This window comes from Carassius auratus, chromosome 1 (genome assembly GCF_003368295.1).
Source record: "Carassius auratus strain Wakin chromosome 1, ASM336829v1, whole genome shotgun sequence".
Lineage (NCBI taxonomy): Eukaryota > Metazoa > Chordata > Actinopteri > Cypriniformes > Cyprinidae > Carassius > Carassius auratus.
In genome coordinates, this window is record NC_039243.1 from 12643058 (window position 1) to 12655927 (window position 12870).

General features: G+C 37.1%; 2 protein-coding genes across 4 annotated transcripts; one reads left to right on the forward strand and one right to left on the reverse strand.

Annotated features, from left to right (window-relative positions):
* Positions 1 to 89: 89 nt before the first annotated feature.
* LOC113066089 (RCC1 and BTB domain-containing protein 1-like) lies at positions 90 to 9147 on the reverse strand. Of its 3 annotated transcripts, none has more exons than XM_026237931.1 (12): positions 9101 to 9147; positions 7994 to 8181; positions 7684 to 7834; positions 7324 to 7490; positions 5352 to 5510; positions 5131 to 5238; positions 4336 to 4478; positions 3226 to 3416; positions 2950 to 3076; positions 2695 to 2846; positions 1370 to 1500; positions 90 to 1120 (listed from the first exon to the last, which is right to left on the reverse strand). In XM_026237931.1, the coding sequence occupies exons 2-12, from the start codon at positions 8117 to 8119 to the stop codon at positions 980 to 982; spliced, it is 1596 nt and encodes a 531-aa protein (XP_026093716.1). In that variant the 5' UTR covers positions 8120 to 8181; positions 9101 to 9147; the 3' UTR covers positions 90 to 979. The 3 variants fall into 3 exon arrangements, with proteins under 3 accessions (XP_026093716.1, XP_026093625.1, XP_026093543.1); XM_026237840.1 differs by having other exon boundaries at positions 9036 to 9140; XM_026237758.1 differs by having other exon boundaries at positions 8986 to 9140.
* A 111-nt stretch (positions 9148 to 9258) lies between these two features.
* LOC113066331 (ADP-ribosylation factor-like protein 11) lies at positions 9259 to 10892 on the forward strand. The gene has a single exon (XM_026238272.1). It carries the CDS (start codon positions 9747 to 9749, stop codon positions 10275 to 10277), a length of 531 nt encoding a protein of 176 aa, XP_026094057.1. The 5' UTR covers positions 9259 to 9746; the 3' UTR covers positions 10278 to 10892.
* The last annotated feature ends 1978 nt before the right edge of the window (positions 10893 to 12870 follow it).

A 12870-nucleotide genomic window follows, 5' to 3' on the forward strand; every position in this document is an offset into this window, starting at 1 on the left:
TTATTTTACAAAATGAATGTAAAAACTGTACAGTATATACATGTGGAAAAACAAATACAGTTGGTTAATATGTAACAAAAAATTAAAAATAAATCTTACCATAGCCATTAGCATTATGAAATCTAAGTGTTTCACACCTATAATAATGTGCAGCTGTAAAGAGTCATATTCCCTCTCTAGTGATCTTACATGAGCAGCTCCTGTACAGGAAACTACTAGTGCAACTATGAATAATACTTATATTTTAGCAAATTTAAACATCAGACTGGTTAAGTGCAAGCTTAATTACTAAGTTAAGCTTTAGTCATTCACAGTGGCGGCAGAGACTAAACCAAGCGATAGCAAACAGTGGTCTTCCTAATCTGAAGAAAAGGCTTAAAGACTCAAATCAAGCAAAAACAAAAACATCACATAACAGAAATTATTTTGGTCAATAACATTTAGACAAAACTGAGTCAACAACATAAAGAGCCAGATCACTACGTTCTTCTGACTGTATCTGATATAATGCACATTTACAGATCCCAGCCAACAGAAAACAATCAATGCACTGCATCACTGCAAGAAAACAAGTCTGATTAGTGACCGGTGCAAAAACGTATAAGGTACAAAACAGAATGAAAACAATGAATTAGTCTCTTTGTCAGCTTTTTAGTGGTGCATGTTTAAGTAATACAATTAAATTCTGCCTCTGTTTGGCTCAAACACACTCCCATTTTATTACAGTGTGCTAACACTCTGTCATTAGCACTTGGCAATCAACTATCTTATGTAACAGATGAGTATGAAATGGTTGTAGATGAGACTAACACAGACATCGTCTCTTCTTCATGAAGTTCCTCTCCTACTCAACAGGGGGCGCTGTGTGTTAAAGACTGTCTGGTGTCACAGCGCCCACTAGCTGTGAGGAGGACAGATGGGTAACAGATGGGTTCCTTGTCTAATACTTTGAGCGCTGTGTATCTGGGGGCAGTCTGAGTCAGTTTTTGAAGGCTCCACAGTGGCCGGCTCTGGAGATAAACTCCTTCAGCATGTTGCCGTCGATCTGCCAGAACGCAGCTGTCTGCGTGACCTCAGTCAAGTGGTTCACACAGAATTTAAAACAGAAATCCTCTAGATCCTTCACATGAAAGAAAGCATGAATGTGCAATTATGAGTGAACCAACAAGCGAGCAAGAACAATCAACATTACCATCCATGATTAGCATTACAAGCTTACAATATTGAGTTTCGGTATTACCTTTCAAAAGGATTTTACTTGTCGTTTAATTGCAAAGAGCAAACAAACAAAATAAGACAGAAAGGAGCTAAAACAGGTGTCTGCTTAAGTGCTCTGACAAGCCATGTGTCCAGAGAGGTGTACCGTTACCTCAGCATCATATCTGATGGCAGCAGACAGCAGAGAGAAAGCGTTCTCCACAGTGATTCCTCTCTTTATGATATGTTGGCACAACTTCTTCAGCCTGTTTTCACAGTATGAGGTTGCCAGATCCAATAACCCTGTGAGAGACATCCAAATCCATTTATGATTACTATTAAAAAAAATGTTCTGACCATCCTGAATTTTCTTTTGTTTTATAACATACTTTGTAAAAACATGGTTAACTTAATTTTTACAATTCCAAATGTTTTTGGTTGTTAAAGGTCACCCAAAAATGAAAATTATGTCATTAATGATGCTGCTGACATGTTTTCTGGTGCGCCCAATAACAAAGATAACATGTCAGCAGCGTCAGGGCACTGTTGTGAACGCACTCACAACAGACACAGAAGAGAAGACAATGCTGAATAAAGTCATAATTTTTGTTATTTTTGGACCAAAATGTATTTTCGATACTTCAACAAATTCTAACTGAACCTCTGATGTCACATGGACTACTTTGATGATGTTTTTCTTACCTTTCTGGACAGTATACCGTACACACAGTTTCAGTGGAGGGACTGAGAGCTCTCGGACTAAATCTAAAATATCTTAACCGTGTTCCAAAGATAAACGGAGGTCTTATGTGTTTGGAACGACATGAGGGTGAGTCATTAATGACATAATTTTAATATTTGGGTGAACTAACCCTTTAAAACAGCAGGAGATAAAGCATAGAATACGAAACTTGGTTATCTTAACAATTTTAAAGTATTGTTAATAATAACAACAACTGATAATTATTGATTTACTGCTATTATTGATATTGTAAATAAGAATTATATTCATGTAAATAATAATAACTAATCATTATCAATGTATTGTTGAAAATAAAATCAATGATATTACTGTAAATACTAATAATTAACTATTACTGGTGTATTGTTGTTATTGTAAGTGACAACTATTCTATTGTTAATAACAACAACAAATGATTACTGATGTATTACTGTTATCATTGTTGTTGGGATAATTATATTATTGTAAATAACAATAGTAATAATAATGATTCATATATTATTTTTACTATTTTTAATAAAAATAAAAATCAATAATATTTCACTTTATAGATTATTTTAGAGACATATAGTCCATAGAACAATTTGTGTGAATGGAAAGTGAACTGCAACCTGGCAACAAAAATGAGATAGGAGTCCACTAGGTAAGAGAAAGAGGCTTTTTCTACTTGGTGAAGTTTCGGTCCATTTTAAAGGGTTTCTTAAACTCATCAATAAGTTCGCTGGAATATTTCTCAAGTCCTAAAATGAACGCACCAATGGCGTCCTCAGGAGGAAGATCCACACTGTCTGTGTAGAGGAACTCCAGGAAAGAGCGGTACACCGGGTACGAGAACTGGTCGATCTCAATCACTTCCTTCATGTTCTCATTCCAGTGCGACTGAAACATTGATCTGAAGTGCTCGCACCTGAAATCAGGAGACAGAAATGGTATAAAAGAGAATAAAGTTGTAATTAGCAGTAACCAAGTGAGCACATTAATACACCAGTTATTAACCATGAGGACATCACCTGATTTTGAGAACAGCTTTGTGGACATGGATGTACTTCCCGTCAATGCTGAATTTGAGGTCAGAGGTCTCAGGACTGTCAAACTCTTTTTTAAGGGACTGGGCCACGGTCAGGAAGTCATCATGCTCTGATAACAAATACAGCAGCTATGTAACAGCAGTTTCTGCAGAATCTGTTTCTGTTTTAATGCACATTAAATAACATTGAGATTCAAACAACAGAGCAGCCAAAGAGAACTAGACATCAGAACAATGACAGATGACAACACAAACTCACCCATGGAAATCATCCGCCACATCACAGATGGCGTGGCGAAGCAGGAGAAGACGTCGTCCGTGCTGGTGAAGTGTGTGAGGTGCGGCAGCACGATGGGCTGTCCCCGGCACTGACCCCACATGAACACCTGACCGCTCTGGGTCTTTGCTGCAGAGGTGTGTGTGGAGTGACAGGCGGCGATCTCCACAATCCTGGTGGAGGGAAGGGGCGGAGTCAAAACAGCAGGAAGACACGCAGGAGGCCAAGGTGGTGGAGAGCATTTATAACACTGCATTAGAGATTACTGAGTTGATTTTCAGTTATTATGCATTTCCTTCTATTTAAACCAATCTGACATTAGCAGAGATAACTGTAGTTTATCCACAGAGTTAGTACAAGAAAGCTACCCTTTAAACTACACCCGAAACAGGATGACTTACAGGAAGCTCTCGCTAGACCAACAGGAAATCTCCCTGGGTTGCAACAATTCACACTAACAATGACAAACTCAGTCTGAAAAAATGCAAACGTCAACATCATGCACTCCACATGATAGAAACATTTCATGGAAGGCTTTTGACACAAAGGCTGTTTCAAGCACTGGGGATTTGGGATATTCTGTAAGTGTTAGTAAGGAATCAGTGGGGAAAAACAAAATTACAGAATCAGGAAAATTGTTGATTACAAATATATTTCAGACAATATAGTATTTAAGAAAATGACTTTTTTACTCAGTATTTTGAATGGTATGGATTTTTTGTACTTAAAGAGTTTCACATTGTTAGCTTTTGATTCCAAATTTGATTTCAAAATAGTTTGAAGGTTAGGACACTATATACTGTATAAAAAGGCTGTATATGGTATTTGGAACAGTGATCATTTAGTATTATTTACTTGCTATTGTAGTATTAATTAATATTTAGAATAAGCTTTTTTATTTTTATATGATCAGTTTTCTTTTTAATTATTATTTAGCTTTAATTTAATTTTATTTCAGTTTTAGAAATGTTTATACCTTAAAGTAAAATTACTTTATTTCAGTTATTCTGCCAAGGCAACAATTCTTGATTTTTTTTTTTTAGTTAACAATAGCACCTTTTAGAACCGAGTCAGTGAATGAAAGCCCTTTACCTTTCTTTCTCAGCCATGACCTGTACAGGGCCGAGCTGGTTGCTCTTGTTGCCAGTGCCCAGCTGGCCGTAAGTGTTGGACCCCCATGCATAAAGTAGGCCCTCATCGGTCAGTGCTAGAGAATGAGCATAACCTGAAGCAATCTGTTAAAGTGACACAGTGACATGTTTTACAATTTTTCCATTCATTTACATAAAAAAAAAATCAATATTAATCAAATGAGTTGTGTGGAAAAACGAAATGCTTGTTTCTTCATTGTCAATTCTTGTGTTTATGTGCACTCCTGTTCAAAGGTTTGGCCGGTACATTTTAAAAAAATGTTTCTGAAGTATCTTATGCTCACCAACCCTTTATTTATTTGAATTGATCATACAGTAAAAACAGTACCATTAAATCATATTACAAATGAAAATTAATCTTCTATTTTAATATTTAAAATAGACAATACTTATTCCTGTCACGTGACTAATCAGAAATCTTTCCGATATAATGATTTGGTGCTCAAGAAACATTTCTTATATTTTTGTGGAAAAATAATTTGTAGGATTCTTTAATGAACAGTTATTTAGAAGAACAGCTTTCTTTTGGAATAGAAATCTTTTGTAAAAAATTATAAATGCCTTTACTGACACTCTTGATCAACTGCTTTTGAATTCTTACGAAATAAATGTATTACTTTCTTTCAAACAATAATCTTATTGACCTCAATCATTTGAATGGTAGTATATATTACCATATTATTTCACGTACATCTAATAATCTGAGTGAAAACATGGCAGATCTTGTGTTTCGTACCTGAACCACACAGAAGCCTTGTAGCGCAATCAAATGACATGGTGTCAGCTGGTTCCCATTGTTGCCTAACCCTAGCTGGCCGTTGCCATTGTAACCCCAGCCATAAACCTGAAATGCACACACATTTCACCATTAACAAACAAGCAACCCAGCTACAACACAATATTTTACATAGCACGATGCATATTTCCATAAACAGGAAGGTTAATTTCATCTCTTACCTCGCCATTATCCGCCACAGCCATGGATGAAGTCTGTCCACAGGCTATACTGACCATCACTCTCTTCTGCAGACAGTTGGACACCTTGCGGGGTGCTGGCTGGTTGGCGGTGGACCCTGAACCCACCTGACCACAGTTGTTGTAGCCCCACGCAAACACCTAGGATGACATACAATCAATCAGCAGGGACGTTAAGCTAAAAATATTAATTAATAAAAACACCTGTCTAGGAACATGGTGTTTGAGGTACAGCTATAGCTTTTAATGAAGCCAAATATGAATTATTATCACATACAAACACAGAGTTTTACACCCGAGCTGATCTTAGTAGTCACAGAGAGAACAAAAGCACTCAGAGCTTAGCAAAAAAGTTCACATGCTCCTTATTACAGCGAGCACACCGAGGCTAAGCAGCTATAACTATACTTGCTAAACAGATGAGGAAAGAGAGGAGGGTTATGTCAAACCTAAATCCACCTAATACCCTTTAAAATGTAACCTACATATTTAACCTACTACTGAAGTGTTTCTAAAGAGACTGATAAAAGGCAAATTGTTACATGAAAAAGAAACAGGAGAGATTTTGCTTGGATTATGAGATTAGCATGTGAAACACAGCAATTTTAACAGAAACCTCTATATTCTGAAACTATTTGATTAGTCCATGCCATCAGATTCACAGTATGTCATGCTGAATTAATGGACATATCTGTGCACCAATAGGTTGATCTGGGTATTTTAACCAATAAGCAGAATTTTAAATCAGCCAAAATGGGAAAAAGGTGACATAAAAATAACTCCATGTGAGAAACACAGCTGAATCAGTCTGTGGTCCACTAAAGCCTATAACTCTCTTGCCCTAAATAAAAGAGTACATCTCGGAGAGATACTTCTTTAAAAGAGACATTCTGGGATAAACACAACTTATGCTGACAATATGCTGTCCCATTATGCTGTTTCATCGTAAAGCAAATTCGCCAACTTTAAAAAAGGGGGTTACAATTGCTAGTCTAGCATATGTTCTGCTGTTTTTAATCAATTTGAACAGGTTTTTATTTCTTTTTGGGTCAAGGCTGGATTATATCTAAATGTAATAATACAATGTGACATTATTGCAACTCATCTGTGATTTTTCAATGGCATTGTTGACAGAAAACTAATCAATATTAGGTTAAATGTCCAATCTCTTATGTATGGAAGCCCATTTCCACCAAATATGAAAAATAATGATCATTTACCAAAACATGATTTAATTCACACATCTGTGGGAAACTATGTCGCGTTAATGAGATAAAAGATCAAATTCATGAGAAATGCATAAATGTTAATTATTGCATTCATGACCTCAAGGTTAGATTATTGTAATGCTTTATTGGGTGGTTGTTCTGAATCTGCACGCTTAATAAACAAACTCCAGCTATTCCAAAACAAAGCAGCTAGAGTTCTTACTAGAATCCGGATGTACAACCATATTAGCTGGGTTCTGTCAAGAAACAATCTGCCATGTGTTACAGCCTGGAATTAAACCACGCCATGATGGTTTCGTCTGACCCCCCAACTGAGCCTGGTTTCTCCCAAGGAGTCAGTGATTTCTATCACTGATGGAGTTGTGGTTCCTTGCCACTGTCGCCTTTGGCGATGATGACATCACTGAATCATCAAAGAACTGACTGTAACTGGAAGATTTACTGTTTGTTATAGGCCTCTTGCATTACTGACAAACTGTTTTCCTGTTTGACACTGTACAGCTGCTTTGACACAATCTGTATTGTATAAATCGCTATGCAAATAAAGTTTTTTTTTTATAAGATACAATTCAAAATTATGACATAACAAATAAACAGTCAATCACAAAGTCAATTATGACAAAAAATGTCATAATTATGCCATAAATCAAAGCATTTACCAAAGTGGTGAAAACAGGCTTCCATACTCAATTGAAATGTGATGGAAAACTGTTCCCAAGCCTCACCTCACCCTCATGGGTTAGAGCCAAAGAGTGGTGAGAACCACAGGCAACTTCAGTCACTCTCTTGTTCTGCAGGTTAGTAGACACCAAAATAGGAGACACACCTTGATTGGTCGTCCCATTGCCCAACTGACTGTATCCATTATGCCCCCATACATACAACTCCCCCTCTGTAAAGAGAAGAAAGCACTTTGAATAAGGCAATAGTATAAAATACACACCCATTACTATGTTTAAACATTTAAATAGAACTGTAATATATCCAGACAGGCAAGTGATTTCGCATTACACCTCTAACTATAGGCAAAGCAACAACAAACTTTCAGTTTTATGTAGAATATATGAATTCAAGCTTGTACTTACCTTCTGTAGCCAGCAGAACATGAGGGCCACTGCCATAGCTTAAACTAACCAGCTTCTTCCCTGTCAGACAGTCCAGCTTTTTAGGAACAACTGTGCTCTGACTGTCTCCAGTGCCCAGACAATTACTGCAGTTCAAACCCAACACGTACACCTGTGTCAGGACATCCAGATTAGTTTTCATATGATGGTACAGAAGCCCTTCGCGAACCTTAATTCTTTCAATACAAATGACTAAAACAGGCCATGTAAGCTTACACCACCAAGACTCACACAGATAAAGAAGAGACTATCAGTTTCTTGATCAGCTTACTTCGTCATCGTGGGTGATATAGATGGCCTCATTCGCAGATGCTCCAAAGATGCATGCCTGTCGTATGGAGGCGAGCTCCTGTGCGCTCAAGAGGGTGAAGAGAGGCCACTTACTCACATCCACCATGGCAACACTCCTTCGTAAGAGCAGGGGATGGGGTTTGGAGGCAAGATACCTGCAGCGTGTGCCTTGGAAACCGGACACATACACTATCACTTTTGAAATGTTTTCAAAAGAAGACTCTCACGCTCTCATGTATTCATTTGATCAAAAATACATTTAAAAAATGTATATTATATAATAGAACAATTTTAAAAACTATTTTCTGTTTTAATATATTTTACAATATAATGTATTGCTGTGATGACAAAGCTGAATTTTCACCATCATTACTCCAGTCTTCAGTATTTTTTTCTGATTCATTCTGATATTATGCTCAGCTCAATTATTATTTGAAGATTAATCTGAGGTAAACTTTCTTAACAAGGATGTTAGATGACCACTGCACTTGGTTTGATATTATATATCATGAAAACTCAGCTCACAACAATTTACACAGCACACAGAAAGGCTTTTGTGTTTGGAACAGCTCTGAACTGATGGGTCATAAAGCATATTCATCTGTTGTTTTGTCACTCAAACATTTCAGTGTAACGTTAGTCCTTTATAACGGACCAACTGCTAAAACTCACTAGTTACAGATTTAATTGCCTCTGTGTCACTTTTACAGCTGATCAGGGATCAGTCACGTCCGTGTAGCAAAATCAAAAGTAAAATCAAAAGCAAACAGAAGACTGCTCTGTCACCTATTGTGTAATGTGCACTTGAAAGAAATCGTTAAATCAGCAGGATTGGTTTAAACATATCTTCCTGCAGGCTCGCATTACGTATCAGCAAGCTCAGTTAGCCTGACAGCTACTGCATCGCTCCATCGGCACATGAGATAGACTACAGAAAAACGGTTTACATCAAGACAACGCCACAAAACCTACCTAGTAACTACAGGAGTTTGGGAGCATGCGATTAGCGAGTTATCCAGTACCTCTAGTCTGTAGCACCAGCTATGTCCACAGAAAAGCGTACACATCAGAGAGAAAACAAACTCACTTGTTTCCTGATCACTGTTGCTACGGCTTCATGAACGCCTGCTCAACTGTCCAATCAGAGGCTGCTTGTACGTCACTCCTACTTCATGGATTGGTTGAAGCAGAAGCCAGGAGAAAAAAGGGGGCGGGACTTTAATCTGTGGTTTATGGTTAAGGTTTGGGTTAGGATTAGGTGTAAATGTACACTCACGAAAATTAATCATGGTTGTAGTAGTAACTGTTTTAGTAAATGCTTAATTTTCATAAAGTAGGTTTAGGTTAGGTTTAAAGGGTAGGGTCGACAGTGTAAATATTAATTACATGAAATTATTTACATGAATAACTGGGAACTACACGCCGGATTTTTGAAAAACACATCGTATACGATAAGTTAATTATAAATATTTATTAATTTTGATGTTGGCATAGGTAAAGACACAATATAAATTTGGTCCATTATTATTGTTGTTATCATTATATTCTTCTTCTATTTTAGTAGTGGCACCCTCAGTCCTCAGCTGTAGTTTCAGCTACGTATATCCGTTAACATACTTTCGCTTCTGCTTAGCATACGCACATAAAACAAAGAGTGCAATCAAGGACTCCGCCAGATGCCAGTCTGAACCTTCCAAGATACAGACAGGAGTCTGAATTCGGTCCGAATCAGGATGGGCGCCATTACGTCTAAACAGAATAAACAGACTCCACGTGTTCTCCTCATGGGCTTGGATTCGGCTGGAAAATCGACTTTGCTGTACCGGCAGCAGCGTGGTGTGGTGATGGAGACCTCGCCTACTGTGGGCTTCAATGTTGCGACTGTACAGCTGGACAAGAAGACCTCACTGACCGTGTGGGATGTTGGGGGACAAGGAACCATGAGGCCCAATTGGAAATACTACCTAGAGGAGTGTAAGGTTTTGGTCTTCGTGGTGGATAGCAGTGATCGTGCCAGGATGGCTGAAGCTCAGAAAGCCCTGAAGAAGATTCTGAGTGATGAACATTTGAAAGGAGTTCCCCTGATGGTGCTGGCTAACAAAAATGATCTGCAAAACTCAATGAATATTAGAGAGGTGTCTACATTGCTGGAGCTGGATCGTTACACCAATCGGGTGTGGGAGATCCAAGCTTGCAGCGCCCTGAAGGGACTGGGTCTCCAACAAGCCTTTCTCTCTATATATAAGCTAATGCACAAAGCATAAGTAAGATGCTATCTAGCTGACTACGGGATACAAAGAATGCAAACTTGACTTCAGTAGAACCTCAATAACAAGCAAAATTAAGAGGTTTGATCATGGCACTATCACTCTAAAACTAGACCAGGAATGTTGGGAAACTAATTGACTGATTTAACTACTGCACTTGTTCACGGTTGCTGTATTTGCTGTAAATAGTATCTTTATTTTTTTGTGCTTGTCTTCATGTTCTGCACTTCAAGCATGTGTACTGTAATCAAACATCTTTTCCTGTGTAATTGCATGCCATGTTGCTGTGTCCAGATTAATTTGGAAACTAAAGTGATTTTGATGAGAATCCTGTCTTGTGATACATACATTTTGATATTGGAAACCTTTTGAGGAACATTCATAGAAATCAGGTGCTTTTAAATGCAATTTCAGTCTTAGGCAACACTTTACGATGAGGTTCAATTTGTTTAACTTTTAATTAACTATTTATTTGGAAACTTTAAGTAGAATCGATAAGAAATTAGGTGAATTTATATGAAATTTTTGTTTTATAGGCAACACTTTCCACATGTTCCATTTGTTAACACTAGTTACCATGAACTATCAATAAAAAATACATCTAAACATTTATCAATCTTAGTTTGTTAATTTTAAAACATTTACACAAAGTAAAAAGTTATTTCTGTTAATATTCATGGATTTGAGCTAACAATAAACAGTTATATTTTTACTAACGTTAACAAAGATAAAAAAATAAATGTATTGCTCATTGTTCATTCATGTTAGTTAATGGATTATCTAATGTTAAATAATGGGAACTTATTGTAAAGTGTTCTCCTTTTATATTGTTTACATGTTAAGCTGTAGTGAAATTACAATGCCTAAATTGTGCAATAAACTAATCTTTGACATTGCAATAATGAAGTAATACCTTAACTCTTACATACCTTGTTCTGGCCTATATATAAAAATGACTGACCAAAATATAGCAGGCTAACTTGTTATGCTGCCATAATTTGGCAAGAAAGTACTCAACTCAGTAGCACAGTCGGTGTAAAAAGAAACATGTGATGAAACATGAATTGATGTATCCATTTACAATAATCTGGATCCAATTTGTGCTTCCTATCATACTGGATAAGGAAGTTTTGTAAGGGGAATTAATCTGGTCCTAGATCAGTGTTCAAATAAAAAGCTAACCAAAGGGTTCACTGTTTAGGTGTCATATGGCAGGAATGCAAATAATACAAGTACACGTCTGTTGCTATGAGTCAATAGTTTGGCGTGAACTTCCTTTGTGTATTTACCACTGCAGTTATGCAAAGAAACGCCTTAACCACTGTTCCTCTAATATAATGTGTACGTAATAAATGTGAATAATACATCCACTGCAGTGCATCCACTCCACATCTTAGTCTGTTGACTTTGAAAGGCTAATTATAACTGTGATAATTATATGCCTGTTCACTAATGATATGATTTTATCTTCCTTTTTTCAATACTGCTGCATTCTTCTCAAATCCCTCCATGACTGCCAGAGGAGGAGTCACCCAGAACCCATTGAAAAACAACAGGTAAACACACAAGTTCAGCTAGTCTGGCGTTTAGTGTTTTGCTACCAATTAGCCAGTCTGGACAGAAGGTCATCTAGTGTGATCTGAACAAAGTGCTTGGTTCAGAAAGAAATGTGAGACATTTAAAAAAAAAAAAAGGGCATAAAACAGTGTTAAATATCAAGAACCCTAACAAATACAATTATTTTATTTTGCAGATTGTGGGATGGAGTCTGAATTGGAAATCAAAGCTGGATTATTGAGATTGTGGGGCAAAAAAATAGGTTATGAAACATTGCGTTTTTACAAATAGATAGTCATATTTAGACTGAATCTCAAATGGATTGTATTGACATTTACACTTGCAGAATGAATAATTTTGCTGTGGTGTTGGTCTTTGATGGTGGCTTAGACTAGAAGCAGGGCCAAAGTACCATCTAAAACCACTGTCAGAAGCTCCAGAGATACTATTGTCAGGTCTGAGTACAACCAGCGCTCATCTGCCTTGCCATATTCTTTCCCTGTTAAACATTAACATGTATTACATGTGCAAGACAACAGAAAGCAGAAATGAACTTTTCAGGCTAAGTGGACATTTTGGAAGTTTTGCAACAGCATTTAAGATGCACATAAATTGCTTCAGGAAGTAAGACATTTTGTGACTATTTTAGGTCCGGACTGGCAGAAAGTGCAGAGTCTGAAGGGAGCTGGAGTCCGGGTCACCTGGGTGAGGGCGTCTGAAGGATCCCAGGAAACATCACTGATGATGCATCCTAGTGCATCCATAGAATCTATCTTTCACTGCTCTTGGCATAACAAGAAAAAAATCATTTAAAAAATGTCCACGTATTTGTAGATTTTAATTCGAGTCTCTTTTTCAGGTAAAATTGTGCTTCCTAATATTTCCAGGACCGAATTAAAATATCTTTTTTAGATTTAGTTTGTTTTGAATGCTGTTTTAGTCTTAATTTAAATCGTTCCTTCATCTTGAGCCCCCCGGTCTCCTGGTTGAGAACTACTGATTTAAAGGAATCGATCACCCAGAAATTAAAATG

Bases quoted from the DNA above. Each gene is read 5' to 3' on its own strand.
- LOC113066089 (XM_026237931.1), bottom strand. From the start codon at position 8,119: ATGGTGGATGTGAGTAAGTGGCCTCTCTTCACCCTCTTGAGCGCACAG. The intron at 5,511-7,323 runs GTGAGGCTTGGG...ATGTCATCCTAG, and splicing joins CTCTAACCCATGAGGGTGAG to GTGTTTGCGTGGGGCTACAA. The intron at 4,479-5,130 runs GTACGAAACACA...TCACTTTAACAG, and splicing joins AAGGCTTCTGTGTGGTTCAG to ATTGCTTCAGGTTATGCTCA.
- LOC113066331 (XM_026238272.1), top strand. From the start codon at position 9,747: ATGGGCGCCATTACGTCTAAACAGAATAAACAGACTCCACGTGTTCTC.